Below are 27,969 nucleotides of genomic sequence, written 5' to 3'. Positions count from 1 at the left end.
CTTTAAAAAAAATTTATATGACTTCACAACTTTTGACACATTAGCAGGGAGCTGGATGGGAAATACAGCAATTGGATTTTAACCAGCATTCCAATATAAGATTCTGGCATTGCTAGAGTGGCTTAAATCACCATATTACAATGCTGGCCCCCATTTCTACACCTTGAAAACACATAGAAAGTGGGACCACATTTTTACTTCATAGCACTACACAGAAAAAAGAGATCTGGTTTCTACTGGTCTGGGTTTACAGATTCAGTAAATAGAGTCAGTATGTCAATATTTTTGTCAATAGGCATTATTTGTGTCAAGATAATAACAGGAATAATAATGATATAATCTCAAATACAAAAAGAAACAGATATTCAGCAGGCATCCCAGATAAGACATACAGCAGTAATCTATCAAAATAAGTATATCCCAGATGATATTAAAGGAGAAGGTGCCCAGAACTTACATGGTAATATTCCTCTGTGGAACAAGGATGTTTACTGAGCTTCTTAAACATGCCTTTGGTATTCAAATCCATGTGTTTATAAAATGCTAATCAGCATTTTCTTGATTAAAAAATAGAAACAGAGAAACAGAGCTCCATCTGCTGGGCCACTTCCTCAAAGCCAGCAAGGATCAGGACTAAGACAGGGATGAAGCCAGGGGCCAGGAACGCAACTCCGGTCTCCCACCTGAGTGATGGGAACTAAACTCGTTGAGCCATCACTGCTAAAATTATTAACATTGCTCTAATATTCTGATAGTAGTAGAATCTTTTTTTAAGATTTATTTATTTTTATTGGAAAGTCAGATATACAGAGAGGAGGAGAGACAGTGAGAAAGATCTTCCGTCTGATGATTCACTCCCCAAGTTACTGCAACAGCTGGTGCTATGCTGATCTGAAGTTAGGAGCCAGGAGCTCTTCCAGGTCTTCTATGCGGGTGCAGGGTTCCAAGGTTTTGAGCTGTCCTCGACTGCATTCCCAGGCCACAAGCAGGGAGCTAGATGGGAAGGAGGGCTGCCAAGATTAGAACCGGTGCCCGTATGGGATCCCAGTGCATTGAAGGCGAGGACTTTAACCACTAGACACTGCGCCGGGCCCAGTAGTAAGAATCACAATGATTTTAGAAAATATGACTTATGTTTCCCAGAAGTGAAAAACTGAATAAAATAATTAGAAAGACCAAGATTGCAAATGTGGACTCTGGGCACATGATCACATAATTAAGAAACAGCTCCATGGGGTTGGAGTGTAGCATAGTGGCATCCCACAGGGGCACTTGATTCAAGTCCCAGATGACCCAGCTCTAATTCAGCTCCCTGCAATGTGCATGGGAAAGCAGCAGAGGATGGCCCAAGTGCTTATGTCCCTGCACCCAGGTGGGAGATCTGGAAGAAGTTCCTGGCTCCAACAGAACCCAATTCCAGCCTTTGCAACCATTTGCAGAGTGAATCAGCAGATTGAAAATCTGTCTCTCTACCTCTCTCTCTCTGCCTCCATTCTCCCCTCTCTGTCTCTCCTCTCTGTAACTTTGCCTTTAAAAATAAATAAATCTCCTTAAAAAAATTAACAGAAATAGCACCTTATACTGCTCTGCTTGAAAGAGCTTTCTTCCCTCACATTACTACATTTTAGAACAGTATGTGACTTGACTATCTCCACTGAGGCCTGTTGCTTTGTATGTATAGGTTTCAGTCCAATCATGTCACTAGTCTTACTTTGGACTAGGTATAAAACAACTCTTTTATACATTTATCTAATAAACTTCTACTGAGTGTCTTCTCTACTGTACACATTTTCCTGAACTCTAGGAATACAAATTACTCAATAATCCTTATTCCTCAGAAGCTGACATTCTAGTGAGGAAAACAGACAAGATAAACATGATTTATTCAAGGCTGAGGTTTAAATGGAAAATAAAACAGAAGGACAAGACCAATTAAAGTGATGGATCAAATCACTAACTGAGGAAATTAAAGAAAATCAAATACAAAGGCATTTATATATTCTAGATCCCTAAGATGTTGGAGATCATGAGGGAGCTAAAGGTAGCAGTGGACAAAAAGAGACTTAGGATCAAATCTTGATTCTGGTATTTACTTACTGCCTGACAGATTTGCCATGCTGTGTCACTTTTATGAACTTCAGTTTCAACAAGTTTGTAAAACTATGTTAATAAAGTTTGTTATTAGAGTTGGGGGCTGGCACTCTGGCAAAGAAAGCTAAACTTCTGCCTACGATACAGGCATCCCATTTGGCCACTGGTTCAAGTCCTGGCTGCTCCACTTTTGATACGCTCCCTGCTTGTGGCCTGGGAAAGCAGCAGAGGATGGCCCAAGTCCTTGGGACCATGCACCCATGTGCGAGACCCAGAAGAAGCTCCCGACTCCTGGCTTCAGCTCAGCTTAACTCTGGCCGTTGCAGCTATTTAGGGAGTGAAGCAGCAGGTGGAAGACATTTGTCTCTCCTTCTCTCTCTGTTACTCCGCTTTTCAACAAAAATAAATAAATCTTAAAACAATAGAGTTGTTGTAAGAAATCAATATTATTTAGCAACAAATAAGCAAACTCTAAAACATGTCAATTATTAATAATACATATATACATATATACATAATACATATATACATATAATACATATATTACATATTTATATAGCCAATTAATAATCCAGATTGATTTAAACATGATTACATCTGAGTTTTATTCTTTTAAAGGGTGAATTTTATGGTATGATACTATCATATTAATTAAAGAATCTGACTACATCAAAACATTTTTATATATTCAAGCATTTGTTGCCAAATAAGTATAATTTAAATTTGCCTACCTTCTATTTTGGATAGGATTTTAATGAGTAAATGTTTTTCAACATCTGAATCCATTCTTATTATAATCAGCACCTAGCCAAAAATAAGAACTTCATGTTTATGATGTGAAAAATTTTTCATAGTTTTGTTTCCATGGCAAAATAACAAACTGATCACATGAACCTAATATAAGCTTACAATGTAAATATTTCTGCAGTAAAAGATGTCAATGCTTAAATAACACAAATAAATAAATTTTGACAAGACAATGTCACCTCAGGGAGGAAAATACTGAGGATTAGTATATTATTAGCTTTCTTCAAGAATTCCCACATACAAGGGGTCTTTAAAAATTTTCATGGAGGGGTCCGGCAGCGTGGCCTAGCGGCTAAAGTCCTCGCCTTGAAAGCCCCGGGATCCCATATGGGCGCCGGTTCTAATCCCATCCAGCTCCACTTCCCATCCAGCTCCCTGCTTGTGGCCTGGGAAAGCAGTTGAGGACGGCCCAATGCATTGGGACACTGCACCCGTGTGGGAGACCAGGAAGAGGTCCCAGGTTCCCGGCTTTGGATCGGCGTGCACCGGCCGTTGCGGCTCACTTGGGGAGTGAAACATCGGATGGAAGATCTTCCTCTCTGTCTCTCCTCCTCTCTGTATATCTGGTTTTCCAATAATAATAAATCTTTAAAAAAAAATTTCATGGAAAATAGATCTTATGGAGAAACTATGAAAGTATTCAAATTTTTTACACCCAAGGAAAGTTGTCTTTTCCATTTTTCTATAGCCTTTTTAAGGTGTCCTCATATGTGACTATCAACACACAAGTTATCTCTGCCTATTTTCACAGTATTAGTGTTAACCTCAACCCAGACATGTTTGAATGGTTAAGAGTCAAGCTAATTATTTGCTGCTGTATTTTCCCAATCAGAAAGGCAAATAATTTTCAATTAAAATTCTTTTACTTATTAATTTGTCTTAATAACTTAAGAAAGCTGCACCACTTAAAAGGGGCATAACGAGAAAAAAGGTGAAAACGGTCGCAAAAGTTTATATCTAGATTTAGTATAAGCAAATTGAAATGCCTTTCTGTTTGATGTTTAAAAAGCATTTTCTCAAAATGTTCATTAACATAACATAAAGATGCTTGACACAGCAGGTCAAATGACTTGCAGTACACCAATATAAACTAAGTGATACATATGAGTTGCTGGCTCAAGAACCAAAAATAAATTGCTGTAATTCTCTCTATACATGTTCTTGGAAGTATATGAGGCACCAGATAAAATTCTTGACAGCTAAAGAACTAATCCATAAAAAAAAAAGAATAGAAAGAGAAATATTGTCTAAATTAAGAAACACGAATAATGATGCCAATTATCCTTTTCCTGCACCTAAATTCTATTTTGTTCCCTTACATAAGGAGAAAACTGTCAAGTGACCAAATAGTACAGACATCCTCATCATTTCAAACTGAAACGCAAAATTTTATCTGACATAGGTTTCTTATTTAAACTGGTTATGTTTATCTGCATTATCCCAATACCTAACCTTAATTTGCTGTTGATCTTGCATCCAGTTTAAAATCTGACATTGCAATTCCTGTATTCTGTAGTTAACTTCAGACTTTTTGTCATTAGTAAACTGTACAATGTCCAGCTGTCTCCAAATGTCATCCAAACAAGAGCCCACAATACTTCTGTAGACATCTTTTGCATTTGACAAATATCCTGTTACAGCAAAATCATGAAAAAATCATAAGCCTTTTTGTTGAGAAAATGCATGGTAAAGATATAAAAAGAAAATGAGTCGTAACAGCAACTGTTAAAATTTTATTTAATATTTTATGATTTTAATTAAAGATACTACTAGGCTGCGCCACCTACTGGTAGACGTGAAGATCAGGTCTGTGGCAAGCTTGCTGGGCTGGACACCAGCACCCACTGGTTCACGTGAGATACTGGCCTGGGGTGGAACAGACCAGGCAGGTAGCTGCATTCACTGGTTTATGCATTGCAGGGAACAGACTGCACTTGACCCTGCACTGGCTGCCACACCTGAGTCAAGTCTGAGTGAGGTCACCCTAGTTGAGGTTTCTTGTGGGCCTCCCTAACTAGACCAGTTGACTCAGCCCCAGCCACAGGGAAAATCACAGGATGTGTGATCCAACCTTGGACAGCATGTATTGGGAACTGGCCCTTCAGTTGCTTATGCCTGTGCAGTGGTCAGTGTGCCCAGATGCACATGGGGGATATGACAGCTAGCTCATCTAGGTCAGCAAGACACATCAACTGCCTTGTCAGGGAATGGAAAGCAGAACATGTTGGACAGCATGTTTCTGGGTGTGTAGATGCACTAAGGTGAATTTTCTCAACCAACAGACCTTGGAAAGATTGTTTTCAACCCTGGAACAACGAGACAACTTCTCATTACTATCAAAACCATTCAAGTAACACCCTAGGCACACTATTCCTCATCAGAGTCCCCAAGGCATCACCAAATGACTGTCCCCACATCTCAGATGGTGATTTAATTTGACAACAAGGATGGCCCCCTCCCTCTCCTCTCCTGCAGACACAGGAGGAAAAACAAATTCATTCCACCCATATTTTCCTATACCTGTTCCTCCCTACTCTAACCACCCGTCTCAACCATGTAAATTGTTTCCAAAAAAATCCTAAAAAATTAAAAATTCAGTGATATATCAGGGTCATAAATTTGAAAAAAGCTTCTTGAGTTTTACATCAGAGGAAAAGTATTTACTTTAATTATTTGAAATAAGTTCTGGAAACTCTAAATCATAAAACACAACCTCACAAGCATATCATCATAAAATGAATATAAAGAATCCTGCAATAGGGAATTCAAGTAACAATACGGTAAAACATATATTAATTTGTTTGGATACATTGGGAAAAATCCCCCAAATTTTCAAAATTTCTGCTATGATCCAAAGTTTGATTTTGTTATTTAAGAATATTAACGTATGCTACAAATAAAAGTGAAAGATCATACTCTTTATAATTTAGTTGTATTTTATCTAACAAAGAATCAGAACTACAAACATGAAAGGAGAACCTGAAATGTGTATAGCAGCAAAATGTCAAACCACACATTAAATAGTCCATCATGTCCTCATTTTGGCAGCGCATATAAAAAAAAGTGGTACATGATAATGATTATGCAATCAAAACTGCTAACAGCCATTAAGATTCTCTAATTCAAACCTACATTATTGAATCCTGAACTTACTTTTCTAGATGATTATGGTTGTAAAGACAATTTCTCTTAACAAAGATAAGCAAAAAAGTGTGTATTTTGCTATATTATGCCAAAAAGTTTATAATAGACAATTATATTAGACATATCTTTTTCAGAAAAATTATTTCAGATGAAATGTGTCAATAGAAAGGAGGAAGTAAGATTTCCCCTACCAACCTAATGCTGTGTCTAAGCTGCACGTTAGAAGCACATCCCTAGTAGTTACCAGAAGGTGCAAGACAGCAGCGTACTTGAACGTCATTTCTCTTTCATCATTTGTACCTAAAGCAGCAAAAATATTTAAAAACATAGGCCATGTATTAGTTTTGTATATATGCAAATATATCAAAATCTGCTTAGTAATAATAAGTAACATTTATTAATGAGTGCTCAGTAGATTCCAGGCTGTATACAAACTGCTTATTTGATTTAATCTACAAAAATAATCTTATAAGGAGAATTCATTATGAGTGTCATCTTATGAATGAGCAAATACCAACAGTCTTACTGAGGTTACTAAGAGTTCAAGGTCAACTAGTGAGTAAAAGGTGGAACTGGCATTCAAATACAGACAGCTAACCTTAGAGTTCCTGCCCTGTTGTTTCCAATGATTATTTCTATTGTTGGGAAAAGTTCAAAGATTATTAGCTATGAAACAAAAAGGAAATTAAATTCATAATTTTGCAGTCGGTTAAGACAAGAATAGAAGAACACTGCATTAAAATACTTTCAATTGGAGGTGTGAACCTGGGGATATTTTCCAAAGATATGATTCAAACAAAAGATACATTCATAAGAATAGGCAAATTGCCTGATTATCGTGTCCTATGCAGTTTCAGAGCTTTCTGAAACCAAGAGATGAGCATTTGGTCTAGGAGTTAAGATGCTGAATGGGACACCTGCATCCCATAACAGAATGCCTGGGTTTCAGCTCCAACTTTGCTCCCAACTCCAGCTTCCTACTAATGTCACCCTGGGAAAAGCCAGGTGATGGGTGCAGCACTGGGTCTCTGCCACCTACCGAGACACCTGTATTGAATTCCTATCTCAGGTTCCAGCTGGCCAGGCCCTAATCACTGTGAGCACTAGAGAAGTAAACCAACAGATGGTAGCATTCTTTCATTCACTCTCTCTTTCTCTCCTCCATCCCTCTCAAATAAATGTCTAAATAAATAAAATCAATTATGCTCCAGATAACATAGACTAAGCACACTGTGTCATGTCTGAGCAATTATCAGTGGCATAGAACACATGGAAGAATATCTGAGGACTCTGAAAAGTAAATGGTAGTTGCAAGATTGGAGAAGGAGCTCAGATTTCAAACTCCCACTGAACAAGTGCTGAGTTTCCTTTATGCCCTATTTTAGGGCCTGGACGAAGTGCCACTGTCATTTTCAGATAACTCTGCTACCTTCGTTAGTTCTGTTATTTTTTTTTTTTTAAGATTTACTTTTTATTTGAAAGGCAGATTTGCAGACAGAAGGAGAGAAAGATCTTTCATCAGCTGGTTCACTCCCCAAGTGTCCTCAATGGCCATAGCTGAGCTGATCCAAAGCCAGGAGCCAGGAGCTTCTTCTGGGTCTCCCATGCAGGTGCAGGGTCCCAATGACTTGGGCCGCCCTCAACTGTTTTCCCAGGCCACAAGCAGGGAGCTGGATGGGAATTTGAGAAACCGGGACAAACCGGCACCCATATGAGATCCTTATGCGTGCATAGTGAGGATTTAGCCACTGACACATCATGCTGCGCCCCTGGGCTTGTTTTGATTTGTTCTCATTATAAGCTGATTTTCCTGACTCTCTGTGTGAGAGCTAAACTAACTGGATACCAGACACTGCAGATATTTCCTTGGTAAAATATCCAGATATTGCAGATATTTTCCTGGTAAAATTTCCTTGGTAAACTATGTATTTTTCACATGAAGGCTCTAAAGCTTTGTTACCATATGCAAAACAAAGTTAGTTCCTTGGAAACAGATTTTTTGGGTCTTGCTTTTATCATATGTTAGGCAGCTTCAGAACATGCTAAATCTATGGACAATTACTCCCTACCTCTAAGGCAAGACTTTTGTAGGTATCTGTTTCAACCTGATGAGTTATGAGCGTTTCCAGTCCAGCTAGTGGGAACATGTATTATCCCCTGGCTTGTGTGACTGTGACACAGTATTCCCTCTAATTCTTTAAATGATTTACTTCCCCAGCCACAGGCAGTGTCCTCACGTATATTCTTTGATCAGTTCTCTGCAGAATACTTGAGTTCATGTGCACATCTCTAGGATTGTCTATGTGAGGCTGTCTGCTCTCTTATATTCTAGTCTTAAACCATACCCAATTCGATTCCTTCAGACTCTCGCTTTGTTTCTTCAAAGTCAGTCTACCCACTGGACTCTGCCTTAGGCATTTTCCCTGTATCATGGCTTGGCAACTCTTCCAAGTCAGTAATCTAGGTATAGGTAGGGCTCATCTACTTGTTTCCCAGGATCAGGAACCACTGTCCCTCATTGTCTGATGTCTATAATCTTAAATGGTTTCTGTCTTTTGTTGTTAAATAACCCCAGTCCATTTTATTTCATCTTTGCCAAAAGAAAAAAAAATCTTAAAAACAGATATTTTTACTCCTCTTTCAAGAGGGGACCAAATAGTTCAGATTATAAAAATGATAGGTTAACTAGTTTCTGTTATAGGATTTTGATAAGATATATATGTTTATTTGCAACATACTAAGAAACAATGCCAGATAATATTTCTTACCCTTTTCTGCTCAGTTTATCCTCCAGTTTTGGTTTAGGGAACCAGAGTAAGTTAAATTTACAGTAACTTCTTTCCATAGCTAATGTCTGTATCTTCTATACTCAATTTTTACCAACTTGATAGAATGAACCATAGACACTTAATTTTAAAAACTGTGACTCTGATTTGACCTCACCTTGGTGAACAGCATCATTTATTATTTTTTCTTGTTCCTTTAAGAAGAACCTTGTTTCATCAAAAGTGACAGTGGCAAATTTCCAATTAGTGACAGGGAGAGGCCAGAGGCACGCAAGCTTTTTCAAGACAGGAGCAGCTGCAGCTTCTAGAAGACAGTATGCTTGGCACTGACTCTCTACAGAAATAAAAATATTAAAAACAGTGTTTTCATTATGACGATACGCTCTTTTTTGATAAAAACATCTGAGTATGTTACTTTAAGAAAATTTATACAAATTCTTTGCTGAGTTAAAAATGATGAATTAACAGACTTATTTTTGCGATATTTACGATAAACTTACAAAACAAATAATCATTATAGAGTTAAATGGTTTTATGATTATCTTATTTATTACAAATAATTTATTCAATAAGTAGCATGGCATTTAGGAAGTGTCAGGGTAAGATAACCACAGTTTTTGAATAATCATTGACACAGCAAAAAAAATTGAACTGAAAGGATAAAAGGATACTGGAGGATTAGTGTCATCAGTTCCTTACTGATTTTAACGAAAACATGCTGCTCTTAAGCAGATCATGCTTTGCAAGTCAGAGTATTCTCTGCAGCAAAAACAGAAACATTAAGTGGAGAAACTGGTAGCGACTTCTTGATGTCACTCTGAGACTGTGGACTAGAACAGAGGGGGCAGCCGTGAGCAGTTCATTCTCCAGGCTGAACTCCCTCCAGCCGGAGGAGTCCCAATCCACAGGTTTTTCTCTGTTACAGAGAGAGAAAGAGCAGCAGTTTAAACCAAAGAAGAAATGACAGAGTACATAAGGGCAAAGAGCAGGGGCAGAAGAAATGCACACGGTATTCTCAATCTGAAAAGAAACCTGAAAGAAGGAGTGGAATGAAGAAATATTTTACACAAAGAAAACTACGTAGAAAATAAGATCTGTCCTGGATATCTGACAGGGCTTTCAGATCAAATAACTCCAAACACATTTTAAAAGCATGTAGCATACCTGATGCTTGAATTTCAATGACATTATCTACTCCCCATTTTGGAATTAGGTTCTCAGGGGTTTTATCAGCAGAGACAATAGGACTTTTTTCCTGAAGAGGCAATGAATATTCTTCTTTATCTTGAAATTCTAATAAAATAATAAATGTAGATGGGTAAGGGAAAACTTGATGTTGCTTTACCTTACTATCTTCTAAAATATGATCACAGCTATTACATTTCTTTACCCCGACACATCAGTAATAAGTATCTATTTCGGTTTTCTGTGACCTTCATTTACTCTTCAGCTGGCTACTACATCATCCCCTCTGCTCAAACCTGCTCGGTCTCACGTTCCCACTACTCACCTTCAGCTCCCAGACACCCTCTACTAGAAAGCTGATGGAATAACCGCCTTACGCCAGGCCAACACAACGCCCTTTCTATCTGATCCTTTAGTACTCTGTGTATGCCTCTCTCTGGCACTTCTCACATCATATGGAAATGACTTATTTGCAGATGTGGCCCACTATGCTATACCATAAGCCACTCAAGGTCAGCATCAATATCACATTTATCTCTAAATGTAATTTAGAGTAATGCAATTCCCTAAATGTAATTCCCTGGCACAGCGTACTCAATATATGTTAGTTATAGTTCTTTGGTAGGATATGCATGCGTGTGTGTATATATATAAATATATTTTTTAAATTCTGTTTAATTATATAGCAATGTTGCCCATCAATATATAATTACAAGATAACTTGAGAAACATCATCTTAAAACATTTTAACATGTTTAAAAACTAAAAACTAAAATGAATATATAAAACTGAATTATGATTTCCATCTAATTCTCTCAATTAACTAAACAATTGGATTATATATGAACAAATGATAATAATTTTTGGAAATTTTGAGGTACATAGTAAATTATAACATTTTTTGCTCCTGAATCAACTGTAAAATAAAACAAGAAGTAAAATAAATACCAGAATGTTACTATTATTGTTAATAAAGACTAACTAGAGAACAGAGTTTAGTTTGAAAGTCAAATGAGCTTGGTAAGTAAATAAAAGAATCCCCTACCAAGTCCCAGAATATGCTGGACTGAGATAAGATTTTCTATTTGGAAAAGAATCATGACACAGAGCAGTAAAGGATGCCTGTTCCTTCTGGGCTGCTCAGTTCCACAAAGTTACTCCCAAATTATTTTCAAATCTACAGTAGGTAAGTCTTTCCATCCCTTAGGAAAGAATGTATAACGGGGCAAGGAGGCTAGGGACGTAATAGTAATTGAAGAAATATAAGGGGTACTGAAGCATTCCCATCTAACATTAATATTTCTTTAGCGCTTTTGTAAATGAATGTATATTTCTTTTTTTAAAAAAGATTTATTCATTTTATTACAGCCAGATATACACAGAGGAGGAGAGACAGAGAGGAAGATCTTCCGTCCGATGATTCACTCCCCAAGTGAGCTGCAACAGGCCGATGCACGCCGATCCAAAACCGGGAACCTGGAACCTCTTCCGGGTCTCCCATGCGGGTGCAGGGTCCCAATGCATTGGGCCGTCCTCAACTGCTTTCCCAGGCCACAAGCAGGGAGCTGGATGGGAAGTGGAGCTGCCGGGATTAGAACCGGCGCCCATATGGGATCCCGGGGCTTTCAAGGCGAGGACTTTAGCCGCTAGGCCACGCTGCCGGGCCCGTATATTTCTTTTACTTGAAAACATTCTTTCTGTTTTTCCCACTTTCTCACAGTTTTCCATCATTTTCTGTCACTAATACAACTATTAAAAGACATTACCACAAGCATGACAACCAGAAGAGCGTATCAGTATTACTTTTGGCATGGAATCTTCTATTTTATGGATGAACAGAATTTGAAAATATTAACCAACCCAAGAATAACAAGTCCTTTTTAAAATTTCCATTTTTGTAGCACAATTACAATCTTTTGTATTTTACTCATTCTTTTATTTAGAAGTTAAGCTTATATTGCAAATACTGGTTAGAGGGATCTCAGTTACACTAACCTACTAAAGTAAGTAATAAGGTGATCAAACTATTCCATAGAAATGTAAGGTGAATATCTGTAAACATGTTTATATAATATTCCGTATTTTCACCAAATATTTTGCTGTGAAAACTATACTGAATGAGAAAGCAATATAACGTTAAGCAGATTTTCAAAAGGTTCTACTATGTTTCAATCTTGTGTCTCTCAGTGTTACATAGGACAGAAAGCCATACTCTTGATCACATAAATGGGCAAAAAGTCCTAAAGTGTATACTCAAAAATAAGTTAAATCACTGAAAAAGGAGTTTCAATTAAAAGGTAATAAAGAATGGCAGTATAATCAACAAAAATTAGAAGGATCAGGAATATTGATAGGTCAGTTGTAGACAACAAGTTTTATACAGAGTGCCTTCCAATACAAATTCGAATACATCCTTAAAATTCTTGGAAAACACATTTCCATATTCAGACCAATCTATATATTTATAAGAAATATCAAATTGGGCCTGGCAGCGTGGCCTAGCGGCTAAAGTCCTCGCCTTTAATGCACCGGGATCCCATATGGGCGCCGGTTCTAATCCCGGCAGCTCCACTTCCCATCCAGCTCCCTGCTTGTGGCCTGGGAAAGCAGTTGAGGACGGCCCAATGCATTGGGACCCTGCACCCGCATGGGAGACCCGGAAGAGGTTCCAGGTTCCCGGCTTCGAATCGGCACAGCACCAGCCTGTTGCAGCTCACTTGGGGAGTGAATCATCGGACGGAAGATCTTCCTCTCTGTCTCTCCTCCTCTGTGTATATCTGGCTGTAATAAAATGAATAAATCTTTTAAAAAAAAAGAAATATCAAATTAATGAGATTTATTGTGAAAAATATGCAATCTCATTTAGAAGAATTTTCTGACTTCTGTGATAAATTACATACTAAGTCCTTGAACTTACCACATTAATACCAAAATATTATGAAATTACCCACCCTCTTTTTCGTCATTGTTTGTGACTTCAGTTCTTGATGTACAAGTCATATGTTTATTTCTCAGCATAATAAAATCGCTTAGAGGGTCCAAACATTTATCCCACTCTTTATGGTGCTCACAAGGTGCTTTGCTAATTCTTGAAGATAATTCAGTAGATGGTCCTATGCACTCAAGTTCAAAGAGATCGTTATTTTCATTTTCATGGATTATTCCATCAACTAGCTCTTGATCATTCTTTGGTGTTTCTTCTTTTGTTGGTATTTGAGTAGAGACAAAACCATCAGGAAAACATATTTCTGTCACTTCTGCCATAGGTGGACTATTTTGTGGAGGTGAAAAATGAACATTTGTAGATTTCTCATTATTAAGTATAGTAGGTGATGAACAACTTTTATTCTCTAGACATGCTGAAAACAGAAAACAAACAAACAAAAAACCTTAAATTATCTCCATGCCTAAACAAGCATTTGATTGGGATAACTATTAGTTGCATGTTTTTATTAATAGGATTTGATCCTTAGGAGTACTTTATTTCCTATTTTTTTTAAATGTTAGTCTGAATAAAATAAATTTCTAAAAGGATAAAAATTTAGATCCTTTTTTCCTGTTATATAAAACCAGATTAAAAAGCAAAAAAATTAAAGATAAGCCCTGTTGTTACACAGTTTACATTTGTACTAAAAGTCAAAAACATATATGACAAAAAAGCAAAAGAATGAAAAAAAAACCCACATGAAACACAAAATTTGACAAAGAACTGTATCCAAAATATATAAATACAATATTTAAAAATCAACCTAATTGGGCCTGGCACAGTGGCCTAGTGGCTCAAGTCCTTGCCTTGAATGCTCCAGGATCCTATATGGGTGCAAGTTTTAATCCCGGTGGCTCCACTTCCCATGCAGCTCCCTGCTTGTGGTCTGGGAAGGCAGTCGAGGACGGCCCAAAGTCTTGGGACCCTGCACCCGCGTTGGAGACCTGGAGGAAGTTCCTGGCTCCTGGGTTCGGATCTGCAAAGCACCAGCTGTTGAGCTTACTTGGGGAGTGAAACATCGACAGAAGATTTTCCTGTCTCTCCTCCTCTCTGTATATCTGACTTTGCAATAAAAATAAATAAATCTTAAAAAAAAATCAACCTAATTAAAAAAATGCCAAAATGGGCATTTGGCACAGTGCTTAAGACCTAAATTGGAATGCTTGTATTCCATACAGGTTCTGGATCCCCTTCTAATTTCAACTTCCTTTAGTCTATACACTAAGAGGTAGCAAGTGATACCTCAAGTTCTGGAATTCCTAACTATACGAAAGGATCGCTTTGAGTTCTAGCATCTTGGTTCCAGCCTGGTCCAGCTGAGGCTGTTTCTGGCAGTTTAGGAGTTGTACCAGCAGATGGAGGATCTCTTCCTGAGAGAGAGAGATATCTTCCATCTGCTGGTATACTCCTCAAATGGCCACAACTACCAGAGCTGGGCTGATCCGAAGCCAGGCAGTAGAATCTTTCTACAGCTCTCCCACATGGGTGCAAGGGCCGAAGGTCTTGGGCCATCCTCTGCTCCTTTCCCAAGCCATAAGCCGGCAGCTGGATAGGAAGTGCAGCAGCCAGAGCAGGTCTGACATCCATATAGGATGCTGGCCCCATTACTGGTCCCCGCCAAAGTTTTGTTTTTAAAAAAATGTATAAAATAGGGGTTGATGCCATGGCGTAGTATATTAAACCTCCATTTGCGATGCTGTCACTTTATATGAGCAGTAGTTTGAGTTTTGGCTGTATCACTTACAATCCAGCTCTTAGGTAACAGGCCAGAGAGGGAAGTGGTGGTGGTGTAATGCAGTACTGCGGTCTACCATATCCAGATGTGAGGGCATAATACAACATGCATCCCTGCTTCCAAACAAAAGATGGATTCCCAATGAAGCTGTTGGAAATGTGTAGACAATGGGATACTGGACTGTCTGATACTGGCTATACCAGCAATGTCGGGGTACATTAAATAAGAGACTGATGGAATTATGATTCCTTACAAAGGACTATACCATTGTAGCAAAATTGGAAAATATGTCGGGGGGGGAGTTTGGGGGGGTAATTCCAGTATATACGAAATTGTACCACATAATTCAATATATATATATATATATATATATATATACCAGCACATTGTAAATCTGCCAGTGTGGAGCCAGAGCTAGCAGAAATTCCTCCAGGAGCATCCCAGGAGCAGTTAATATGGGAATGAATAGACAGGAGCTTCCTTAATCCACAGGTTAACAGATTTAGGAAAGGAACCTGCTAGAGGAACAGATTGTGTATTAGGGGACTGCCTCTTGCTGTTGAAATGTAAATGCCTCAAGCCACCCTGATTCCTATGCGACAACCTCTTTTAAAATCTGATGCTATGCCTTGTTAAAGGTACAAGCCAGTTTGGACTATCCTAAAATTCACCAAGTTCAGTAAAAATTATGCTTCAATACTATAAACTGCTAAATATAAAAATGAAAATAGACATGAGACAGCTGAATAGTACCCTATAGTCATTTTAAGGGGTATAGCAGCCAGTTGTATATAAACTAAAATTGAAATGTCAATGAAGTAGTCACAGGATGTGGCTAAGAACTTGCATTTTAACATATTGGTCACTCAATACCATGTCAATTAACTCCACAATGCTGTAAACTGTTGTTGAAGTTATGTTGTGGCTTTTCATTGGAGGGGATGATATTCTGCCAGCTCTACTTTCAGACCAGGGTCTCCTAAAGAAACTGTTGAATTTATCTGGACAATAAGATGCTGGACTCTATGCATGGTATATGCTTGCAATGAAGGAATCATGACTGGATTTGAACTGTGACACTGCAACAAGGTGGAGGAATCCAACATGGGGGGAGGACATGGGGAGGGATTGGGGGAGTCCCAGAGCGTATGGAACTGTGTAATGAAATGAAATTAAATTTAACAAAAATCTGATGCTAGTCCACGCGTGTTATTATCTTCTCCATGCAAGTCATTTGCTGCAGGACAGCAAACACAGAGGCTACTGTTTTTGTTTTGTTTTTTTGTTGTTGTTTGTTCTTTTCATCCTGAAAATCTTTAAGTCAAATTTAATATTATGCACTTACATTCTATTTGAACAATGTTTTCTGGCAAAAGCATATCCATTTCGGTGTCACTGGGATCATGACATAAAGGCATGTCTGGGTTTTCCAAAGTTTCTGTCTGGTTTTGAGTCAGACTTGCTTTCTCCCAGCACTCTGCCTTTCCAGGCTCAGCTGCAAAGTGTTCTTGAATAGAAAGCATATTTTTAAAATATGTAACTGAACACTGATTGTTGTACTCACAAACAATGGTGCTTAAAACAAATAACCAAAAAACAAATAGCCAGAAATAGCTCACAAGGCAAATAAAACAAAAAACACAATAAAAAGAACCACCGTAGGATTTCATTATGGACTATTTTCACGTTACAAAAAGATAAAACTTGAAGTTATAGTGGTCATTTGTTTTTAAGATACTGATATCTGTAAAAAAAAAAAGTCAAGCCATATGACAATAAAAGTCACAAAGAATTTTTAAAAACTATAACTATCAAGAAGTTAATTATTTTACATTTAATAGGAAAAATAAGCCATTATTTTATTTGACCACTTTTGATTACAAATTAATATATTTAACTATATTTTGGGGGTCAGTGCAGTGACTTAGCTAGCTAGTCCTTTGACTATGGAGCCAGCATCTCGTATGGGTGCCAGTTCAGTTCCCAACTTCTCTATTTGTGATCCAGTCCCCTGCTTATGGGCTAGGAAAGCAGTGGAGACTCAAGTCATTGGGCCCTGCATCCAGGTGAAAGACCCAGAATAATCTCTTAGATCCTGGCTCAGCTTTGGCCTTTGTACCCATCTGGGGAGTAGACCGGCAGATGGAAGACCTCTCCCTGTGTATAATTTGCCTTTCAAATTAAAATAAAAGCAATATTTTGGTTATGAGATTTATTCAGTTAGAAATTCCAATTCATTATAGTTAGTCTAAGTAAGAAAACATTTATTTAAATTTTATGAGCACAATATTGAATACTGTGGCACACAGATCTCTGATAATTACCTTTTAGCCTACACAGGGATAAATAATAACATACTGAGGAACTGAAATTCAAGGTTTCTGGGGCTGGCAGAAACCTATGGAGTGGAAGTCAGCTTTGGTGTTTACTTGCTTCCCAGGGTTCTTGTTTTCATTTTGGTTTTGGTTTTTAAATGCAACTTAGTAATTCTTTAAAATTTTTTTCAAGAACATTTTACTTAATGTTCCATTTCCACAACAGAGTAGCTAAGACACAAAAAAGAGTCTAACTTATTCAGATATATTTTAAGTACACATGAGAATTTTACATTCAACTAAAAACTATTTGGTTAAACTGTAAATACACCTGGTTAAAATATTTTTAAATACACTTATTTGAAATTCTTAGAAAGCCAAGAATTTTATCCTTATTTTTTAACATTAGCTATGTGGACATTTTAAGTTTATAACCAAGTTAAAAACTTGCAAATACAAACTATACGTAAGGGACTGCTTGATGTATTACCTTTATTTTTTCTTCTTTTTTCCCTGTACATGTATGAATTATCCAGAAACCCAGAAAAATATAAATGCAAATAATTCAGCAAAATTAAGACCTTGTCGTATCTTCCTTTTGAGAGATCGTTTAACTTTGAGATGCATTATACTCTACATTAAGAAATGGTCAGAGAAAAAATGTTTTCCCATATTTTTCTGATTGCACCTTTTCACCTGTGCTTCTTATTCACCATTCAAAAGCAATCACTCTTTACCAGCAAGCATGAGTGTGTCTGAAGAGCTTGGGCATCTTTCTGGTGGCTCCACCATTGAGCATTTCTTAGCTGATTCTTCAGTAGTAAGCGAGCTACTAAAAAGAGATTAATGTTAAACACACTGATAATGAAGTTTTTTTTTCTTTGCATGATAAAATTTTAAGAAAAATATTTTTCCAAGACTTTTCCACATTCAAAAGCAAGTGAAAAATTAACTATTCTATAAATGTAAAAACGGAAATAGAGTTCCATAGACCAAATTTCACTTATTTCTTTGTTTCCTGGAAAAAACTCCTTAACTGCCTGTGTTTGCCTATAAATTCCTCCTACCCCTACTTCCTTCAGTGGAGCCTGGGGACACAGCAGGCCAACTTGTGAGCGTTTTAACACTTTCCTTCATGACTGAAGCCAGCACCAATCCTATAAAACACTTTGGATAAAAATACACAATCTACCTAAAGTTACGTTTTACCATGCAAATACCAGCTTTAACAACATTTTCGCAAAACTGCCATCCTCAATCTATTCTATATAGAAATCCTGGAGATAAAAACGAAACAAACAAAACTCTATCTGTTCTACCTACCTTCTTTGGAAATGGCAGATTCCTAAGGTTTAGTTTACGTCTTTCAATTTTAGTGGATATGTAATATTCATCTGTGTAGGCATGCGTCTTTGGGGGAGGAAATATGCTTGGCTATCAGTGTAAATCACTGCTCATCTGGCTACATATGAAGCTATTACTCTTGGTAGAGAAAAGTTAATCACTCACAAACCTTTCACTACATGTCCCAAAAGCCAGTGGCTGCAGTGAGTCACCAGCTCATCCCTACCTCAAGACACCCCGCCTGGGGACCAAAGAAAAAAAACAGAATTAGAGAAAGAGGAGAGAGAGTGGATCACAGCATTGCCTGATGTAGACTCACAGCCCACACTGACTCTGGGTTTAGACTGCAGCCAGAGAAGGGAACGGTTCTGGCAGATCGCCTCGGGAAAGGAGTACACTTCATTCTCCCATTCTCCCACAAAGCTTGGACCAGCCAAGAGAAACCACAGGTTTGAGGGCAGCCGGGTCCTGCCGGGATTGATCACCACCTTGAGTGTGAGACAAATGAAGGTCTTAGTGGTTGCAGTGGCTGTGGCACAAGCCTGTCTGCATGCTGCACATGATTAGGATAAATCCACATTCCCCACTGTGTCTGAGACAGGGCTGGTGACCTCGAAGGTGGAGGCTCGCGCATCTGGGACTGTAAGGCATGCACACACCCTCCCTTCAGCCTTTCACAAGCCTCAAGAAGAGGCGTGGCAGCACAAGCTGCTAAGGCGGAGCACTGAGGCAGCTTCTGCTGAGAGCACCTCTGCTGTGTGAAGTCGGGGCAGCAAGGTCGAGGGGAGTTCAACACGCTGCTTCGGTGAAAGTCTTAGGCACAAAAATTAAGGAAATGTGAAAAAATGTAAATACCTTGGAATAGATTTTAACCAAGGATGTGAGAGTGCTCTACAATGAAAACTGCACAACATTAAAGAAAGAAGATAACATGGAAAAACCTTCCATATTCATATTCATGGATTGGTGAGTACATATCAAAATATCCATAATACTGATAGTTATTTGCACATTCAATGTGATACCAATAAAAATGCCTATCACATTCTTTAAGGATCTAGACAAAATGACGCTAAAATTTATGTGGATAGGGCCCAGCATGGTAGCCTAGTGACTAAGTCCTTGCCTTGCACATGCTGGGATCCCATACGGACGCCAGTTCATGTCCTGGCTGCTCCACTTCCCTTCCAACTCCCTGCTTGTGGCCTGGAAAGCAGTAAAGGATGGCCCAAAGTCTTGGGTCCCTGCACCCAAGTGGGAGACCTGGAAGGAGCTCCCAGCCTCTAGCTCTACATCAGCTTGGCTCTGGTTGTTGCGGGCACATAGGGAGTGAATCAGCAGATGGAAGATCTGTTTGTCTCTCCTCTCTATAAAACTAACTTTCCAATAAAAAAGATAAATCTTTCAAAAAAGTCAGGTGGCTACACAAGAGACCAAATAACTAAAGCAATCATAAATAACCAAAATAAAGCTGGAGTCTTCACAATACCAGACTTCAAGACATATAGAGGGCACTTGGGCAAAGACAGCAACAAAGCTATAGCAGACCCTACAAATGGCAAGGTTGCAGGACTGTCAAACTAAGATACTTGGGTTGAAATGAGACTGCAAAGACTTGGCCCAACAATATGAATTCTAAGATTACAGGCCTTTCTCGGCAGTAACAATGGGGTACTAAGCCAACTTGGGGATCAAGCCCCAGCTCTACTTGCATGATTTAACACTTAGACCATATTGATAGAGGTGAATGAAGTCAGAGGATATCCTCCATTAGAGATAGAATATGACACTTGATACTCCTATGGGAAGTAGGTTGATAGTCAAATCTATCCATCAACCACTGTCCATTCTAATCTATGATCCGTGACTATTCCCAGACAGGGATCATGACATAAGTTGTAGAAAAACTCACGGCCACCGTATGAGGTGGATGCTACTATGACTCCAGTATTACAGATAAAGAAAATGAAACACAGAGCAAATAAAATTCTCTCAGCTGGTGGGACAATTTGGTCCTAGTCCAGAGTTTTAAAATCTCATTACATTCTGGGATACATACAACCTCCTTCAAATTCATATGTTGAAGCCTTAACCTCCAGTACTTCAGAATCAATACTTGGAGACAGGGTTTTTTAAATGATAGTTAAGTTAAATATGGCCATTAAATTGTACCCTAAGCCAACATGATGGTGTTCTAATAAGAAGAGATTAGGAAATATAAGGATGGAGAAAAGAATGTATGAAGACATGGGGGGAATGGTTATCTGCAAGCCAAAAAAAGAGGCTGTTTGAAAGAACCAGCCCTGTTGACATTTATTCTTGATTTCTAGCTTTTATAATGTGGGGAAATAGATTTCTGTTCCTTATGCCACTTAGTTTATGGCATTGGTTATTGCAGCCCTAGAAAACTTATACATCATTTATATATAGTGCCTGCCAACAGAGGTAGTGCCATTGGCAAGTATTCAGGGCAAGGTGCTAAGCATATTATTGTTAATGGCAGTATCTTAACATTTTCAAGGTATTTGTTTCTAATAGTGATACATTCACATTAAAAATTTTAAATATATGAAATGTCATGCTGTAAAAAAATCTACCTCTATTAAATTGCTACCCAGTTTCCTTTTAGACACAGTCAATGTTATCTGATATTTTGTGCTCCTTTCTGGAGACAGTCTATGCATAAAATCAAACATACACATACATATTCATATAGCTTTTCTAGTCATTTACCATATAGATATGATACTATCTCTTACATTTTTCATAAGATATCTTAACAACTGCTTTTATGTGAAAAATTTTAAAGACAGCTTGTTCTAATTAAAAATTTGGTTCTAGATATAATCTTCACGTACATTTTACAAGCAGGAGATAATGGAACTGTGTGAAGGCCTGCACATAATGAATTCACTGAAGAATGTTGATTTGAAAGGTGTGGCTGACTTAGAGGAAGTTCTAACTCTCCTGAAATACATGAAAATTGAAATTACATAAATATTAAATAAAATTAAGTATAATTTAGAACCCTTGTAAGCATTATGTTATTTCACTCTCTCACCACAAAACTACTTCAATAAAAATAAATTTTGAGGACCAGCATTGTGATACAATGGATAAAGTTGCTGTCTGCGATGCCCACATCCCATATGGATGCCAGTTCATGTCCTGGTTGATTCACTCCTGATCCAGCTCCCTGTTAATGCTCTAAGAAAAGCAGTAGCAGATGGCCCAAATGCTTGGGCCCCACCAACCACATGGGAGACCGGGATGAAGCTCCTGACTCTTGCCATTACCTGGCCCAGCCCCTGCTGTTGCAGCTAGTTTGGCAATGACTGAAACAGAAAGATCCCTCTTTCTCTTGCTCTAACTCTGCCTTTAAACTGTGTTTAACAAAGTTCAACAAAACTTTTGTTATGAATTAAACAGGATATGGCTCTCCAAATTGACACAAATGTCTGAACCCCAAAGTGTTACTATTAACAGTTAATGGATTAGTGCTAACTGTTGATTGAAAAAGATGTAACTTAATCTAACTAAGGCAGCCAGGAGGTTTTTAGGTCACTAGAGGCATGTCCATGGAAAGCAGTTCTCGGCCAAGGGCTGATTATTTAAACTAAGCTCTACCTTCTCTATGCTTCCTGGCTCACCATATGATCTCCACAATTGCCAGCCTCCACTAAATGAGACCTCTGGATTTTGACGAACCTCCAAACCTTTTTCTTCCCAAGAAGCTCTTCTCAAGTATTTTAAGAAGTGAATATCTGACTAATACAACTGCTTACACTGAGATAAAACCGAAAATTCTATTTGAGGTGCAATATTTTAAGATCTCTATTTTGAATATTACGTTTCCTTCATTCCTTTCCCCCAGGCTTTGTAACTCTGCTTTGTATTAACTCAACCTTGGTACTGGTAGGATTCTGAACTAATGATAGTAACAAAGACAAATGGACAAAATTTTGAAAATTAGGTTTACAGTAATCAAATTTTAAACATGAAAACTCATAGTAGAATATTTTGTATTTGCACATTGTATATAGGTAACGCTTGATAAACTCAGTGACTTATTCAAAATTTCTACCTGGTTCATCAGACTCTGGCTCACTCTCATTTTCAGTGGTCCAAATCTTTGCGGAACTGTATTTCTTATCCTCAATTTCAATTCCATACTTGAAAATAATGTCTAAAAATATAAGAAAATCCATTAACCACAAAAATACCATTAAGTTAGCATTTTTATAACTTTGCTCCACAGCTTTTTCCTTCTGAAGTTTCTTCAATGCTTTGATGGAGGAGAATGCTCCTTTTAGACAGAAGTGCAGATTTAGCTTCATGAAGAAAATGCGGACTTTTAAATAAATTTGCATTATCTCTCATCTGTCAATCAAAATTATCGAAGCAAATTAAAATGGAAAAAGTTACACAGTCATTAGAAGCTAGGTTGTAAGTCACAAATTTCAAGAATAAGATCACTTTGAAAGATTTATTCGTCATCAATATTTGACTACTTCTATGTTCCATTCAGCTGGAATTCTATTTGTCTGTATAAATACTGCCACTTCGGTTGCTGGTCTTTTATTTTTTTTAGCTACCACACACATTTTTTCTGTCTCTATTTTTCACTTTTTGGCTTTCTTGTTAAGATACACCCTCTTTAACAGTAAACATGATAGTTCCTTGACTTTAAGACACAGTTGTTCCTGTTCTTTTGGTTATGAAACTACTATGCATCTGACCATCAGTATGTGCGTTTAGAAAGTTTCTTTTATATGTCAATATTTTTATTAAGTTGATAATATGCTTCGAGTTGGTAGGATCTTAGAATCACAGAAATATGGTAACTACATTTACTTTTTAAAATTTAACTTAAGGGGCCTTGGTTGGTGGTCTAGCAGCTAAGGTCCTTGCCTTGAACGTGCTGGGATCCCATATGGGCACCAGTTCTAATTCCGGCAGCTCCACTTTCCATCCAGCTCCCTGCTTGTGGCCTGGGAAAGCAGTCAAGGATGGTCTGAAACCCTGGGTACCCTGCACCTGCATGGGAGACCTGGAGGAAGTTCCTGGGTTCTGGCTTTGGATCGGCTCAGCACCGGCCATTGTGGCCACTTGGGGAGTGAATCATTGCATGGAGGATCTTCCTCTCTGTCTCTTCTCCTCTCTGTGTGTCTGACTTTGCAATAAAAATAAATAAATCTTAAAAAATTAAGAATAGATCTTTTTGCACATACATTTCAATTTTGACTTTTTCTTTCAATAGAAAGGCAGCATTCCAGTTCACCTAGTCACATGTAGCACATTCTCCCACTAACACTTTTCTCCCCTAAGATCTCAGTTTCAGTAGATTAATCTATATTTCAAAGCAGATGATCATAATTAATTTCTTTCAAAATTATATTTCTGGCTTCTATCAAGACAGCACAAAACACACATTAGCTCTGCTTTCTAAATCCTAATGGAATAATGATGAGGTAAGAAGGGAGGGAGGGAAAAATGTATCTGTTAATCAGAATAACAGGAGAATAATAATAGGAGTTTAAAATTAAGATGAGGGCTTGGCAGCATGGCCTAGTGGCTAAGGTCCTCGCCTTGATCCCATATGGCCGCTGGTTCTAATCCCGGCAGCTCCACTTCCTCTCTATCTCTCCTCCTCTCAGTATATCTGACTTTGTAATAAAAATAAAAATAAAAAAAATTAAGATGAAAATTAATACATAAAACAGAATGAAGGCAGTTTTGCTACTGACCACAGCTTCTAGTGGACTAATATTTCTCTAGAAGATCTAAAATTCTGAATAAAATGACCACCTCAGGTACCCAATCTAAAACAGGTAGAAACTGGAAAGGAATTGTCCGTCATTAAAGGATTTTCCCATTTTTTTTTAACATTTTCCATCTTAAGGGAAAAATAAGTTGATGCTACTTAGCGTCACTAGAACACAAAACAAAACAAAAAACTCCTGCAATCTTATTAGCTCACAGAATGAGAGGACACTTGTATCTGAACTGAGTTCAGGATTAACACAGCAGCTAGAAAATGAAGGTGAGAAATCCATGAAAGGGTAAAATAACAGAGGAGGAACTCCAAACTCCACATCGAAATTCTAAGTCTCTGGCTGTTTTTTCAAAAACACCTGTTTCAGGCAGATTCCAACATATGAGCTAAGGTTTAAAATTCTGAACACAGATTTTATTTCCTCCCCACCAAAGGGGAGAGAAAAAATTTACAATTCGAGTTCAGAATAGTTAACATCCTACTAAAACAAAACAAAGCCCAAACAAGACAAGACAAAACAAAAAACTCAATTCTTTTCACCAGACCATATTGGAATAGTTTCTGTAATCAATCAAGTATCATCTCTGAATACTCCATATATGTTCAGTATACTAAAAATAGAGAAAAATGACAAACTCAACAACAAAAACAGGTCAATGAATATCAAGCACCTAATGATTCAGTTTTTGAAATTAGCAATATGAGGGATTTAAAGCTAGGAGCAGGGGCTTGCTTGGTGGTGTAGTGGGTAAAGCTGCCACCTCTGACATCTCCGTGCCATCTGGGTGCTAGTTCATGTCCTGGCTGCTCCACTTCTGATCCAGCTCCCTGACAGAAGGCCAAGTGCTTGGGCCCCTACCACCCATGAGGCAGACCCAGAAGAAACTCCTTGCTTCTGGCTTTGGTCTGCCCCAGCCCTGACTTTTGCAATCATCTGGCAAGTGAACAAGCAGACGTGTCTGTCTGTCTGTCTCTCTTATTAGAATATTAAATAAATAAATATTTAAAGAAAAGAGCTGGAGTAGGTATTCAGTTTAGTAGTTAGGAACACCCACTTCCCACATTGAGGTGCTTGGGTTTGACTCCTAGCTCAAGCTTGTGACTCCAGCAATCCTGCCAAAGCAGACCATGGGAGGAAGTGCTAATGGCTCCTGTAACTGTATTCTTGCTGTCCATGTATGCTTCCAGTATTACATTGCTTGTTTCTGTGTTACTCACACCCATGCTGTTGCAAACACTAGGGGAATGAGTCAGCAGATGGGAGTTCCCTCTCAAATTAACAAACAGATCATTTCAAAAAAAGTATGTTATTCCCTGATGCGCAGCATGGGTCAATACACATAAATCCATAAATGTGATATATGGCATTAGCATAATGAGGGATGAGAATCATATGATTATCTTGATACAGAGAGAGTACTTGGCAAAATTCAATACTCTTCTGTGATTATAACACTCAAAAAACATATTTCCACTCAGTATCTATGCAATATACATATACATATACCTCCTAAAGGCCCTACCAAAAGTCTATTAGAATAAAGGAATTCAGGAAAAATGAAAGATACATAATCAATATACAAAAATCAGTTGCTGTGCTTTGCACCACAGAGTAGCAAGCTAAGCCTCCACCTGTTGCGTCAGCATCCTGTATGGGTGCCGGTTTGAGTCCTGGCTACTCCATTTCTGATTCAACTTCTTGCCAGTGCAGCTGGGAAAGCAGCAGGATGACCCAAGTACTTGGGCCTCTGCACCTACACAGGAGAATATGAAGTGCCTGATTCCTGGTTTCAGATCAGCCCAGACCCAGCAGTTGCAGACAGATATTTTGCATTTAGATTTCGTAAACGGATGTTCTCTGTCTCTCCTTCTCTGTCACTCTGCTTTTCAATTAAAAGCAAACAAATCTTGTCAAAAAGTCAGTTGGGTATGTATATATTCACAATGAATGATCCAAAAAGGGGAGCGGGGTTGCTGTCGGTCCTTATAAATTGATGCAACCACTATGGAAAACAGCATGGAAGGGAGAAAGGGAGGAAGACAGCAGGAAGGAGATAGGGAGAGAGGGAGAGAGGAAGAAAGAAAGAAAAGATCTAAATGAAAAGACTTGTGGAACAAACCTCAGGTGATTTTTCTAAGAAATGCATTTTAAAATTAACTCTCACCTCCTTGTAGCTGTTCATTTTCATCTACATACTGTATGTTTTCTGGCATTATGTCTAATGACTCCTTTAGGTCTGACAGTGATGAAATACCAACTTCTTGTTCAACATGTGCAGATATTAAGGATTCAACGGCAGGAAGAAAAAGCAATGACTGAAATAACATGCAGTTAAAATAATTCTTAAAATTTTTTCCAAATACATATTTTTAAATAAAAAATGGATATAGTTGTTTACACAGTATACCAAATTTTAAATTAATCTCATACTAAAAAAAAGTTTTAAGGCTAAAAATATTTTTTAAAAAGTAGAAATGTAGCAGCAAAAAAATATACTTATAAAGAATATTGTCCCTGAAAAATGCATTTTATGGTCACTTGTCACATGAGTGATATACAACACATGCAGAGGCAGAAATATCTTCTTTCTGGCTAGTAGCAAACTTCTAAAATTCTAAATTAAAATCTATCACTTCATCAAATGAGAGGTGGTGAATGTAGACATACAATGCATGAAAATCATGTCTGGGAAACCTGATAAAAAGAGGATGGCAAGCGGGTTGGGAGCAGGGGAGTCGGGAATGTGTGTATCTTCTTGGAGTTGTACTGAATGCATACATTCTGTTATCTTGATCTTAAAAACTGGGGAGATAAGTAGAGATGATGCCATGGAGTAAATCTAAACTGTACTCAAAGAAAGCTTTCCTTTCATTCATGTAGAACTGGAATCCCTTACACCATGTGAGACGACACACCCATTGTCTCAGTGTTGATGGGGAGCATAATAGAGTTGGAGATAAGAGGCCAATCAGAGAGTTAGTATTTTTACTATGTTAAGTTTTAACTTAGTTTAATTTTAATATTTTAAGTCCACCTGATACACATGCTTTGGACATATTAAGAAAAACCCCAAATGTAAGATGTTTCCCATTGTTCTCCCCATCGCCAGCAATTTTTAAAGTAACTCTGAATGTATCTAATCTAAACAGTCCTAAAGTTTTGAGTCTAATAAACCGCATAAAGTTATCTGCACTTCATCTGTGATAATTTGTTGTTTACTTGTAGCACAAAAACAACTTTGCGTACTGGAATTGTATGATGCAAAAGGAGAGCTATCCGATAATTTTAGCTTTAACCAGCAAGGATGTTATCTGCCTACTAGACACTGACAGTACCTAATATTCGGTTTTGAGTTACCCAGACTCTCAGTGCCTCAATACGAAGAATGTCACTTCTACAGTTCAAGTGCTAATCACTTTGTGTATAAATCACGTATCAACCTTCCAAGCACCAGCCTCTAATTTCAAGGTAGACGTAAGTATTTACTTTCTTGGTTTTAGTATTTTTTATACCTTGGCAGCTTATCACATCAATTAATCTCTCTCTCTCTCTCTCTCTCTCTCTCTCTCTCTCTCTCTCTCTATATATATATATATATATATATATATATATATATATATAAAATATATAAAAATTCCTTAGGGAGTCCTACTGCACAACCAAGGCTAAGAACCAAACAAGCCACTATTGAGAAGTAAATTTGATTTCTTAGTTGATTTATATTCAATCTATTATCAAATGTCTTTAGTTCATCACAAATAATGAATTTTAATAAAGTTTATAGAAGTATACCTCATTG

At 37.8% G+C, this 27,969-nt stretch overlaps 1 protein-coding gene across 2 annotated transcripts in view; it reads right to left on the bottom strand.

Moving 5' to 3' along the window:
* Positions 1 to 27,969, bottom strand: part of SHOC1 (shortage in chiasmata 1) — a 60,427-nt gene that overhangs the window by 17,456 nt on the left and 15,002 nt on the right. The window contains exons 7-17 of one of the 2 annotated variants that reach the window (XM_058672745.1): positions 26,335 to 26,485; positions 22,478 to 22,579; positions 21,252 to 21,360; positions 17,787 to 17,878; positions 16,080 to 16,241; positions 12,965 to 13,372; positions 9,993 to 10,121; positions 8,986 to 9,162; positions 6,238 to 6,342; positions 4,351 to 4,529; positions 2,823 to 2,895 (exon numbers count right to left, since the gene is read on the bottom strand). In XM_058672745.1, coding sequence (XP_058528728.1) covers positions 2,823 to 2,895; positions 4,351 to 4,529; positions 6,238 to 6,342; positions 8,986 to 9,162; positions 9,993 to 10,121; positions 12,965 to 13,372; positions 16,080 to 16,241; positions 17,787 to 17,878; positions 21,252 to 21,360; positions 22,478 to 22,579; positions 26,335 to 26,485 — 1,687 coding nt within the window. Of the gene's footprint in view, positions 1 to 2,822; positions 2,896 to 4,350; positions 4,530 to 6,237; positions 6,343 to 8,985; positions 9,163 to 9,992; positions 10,122 to 12,964; positions 13,373 to 16,079; positions 16,242 to 17,786; positions 17,882 to 21,251; positions 21,361 to 22,477; positions 22,580 to 26,334; positions 26,486 to 27,969 lie in introns of both variants that reach the window. The other variant, XM_058672744.1, reaches the window with a different exon arrangement.

The sequence above is a fragment of the Ochotona princeps genome, chromosome 14 (assembly GCF_030435755.1).
Source record: "Ochotona princeps isolate mOchPri1 chromosome 14, mOchPri1.hap1, whole genome shotgun sequence".
In the NCBI taxonomy this organism is placed as follows: Eukaryota; Metazoa; Chordata; class Mammalia; order Lagomorpha; family Ochotonidae; genus Ochotona; species Ochotona princeps.
This window is presented reverse-complemented; position numbering and strand designations above follow the sequence as displayed.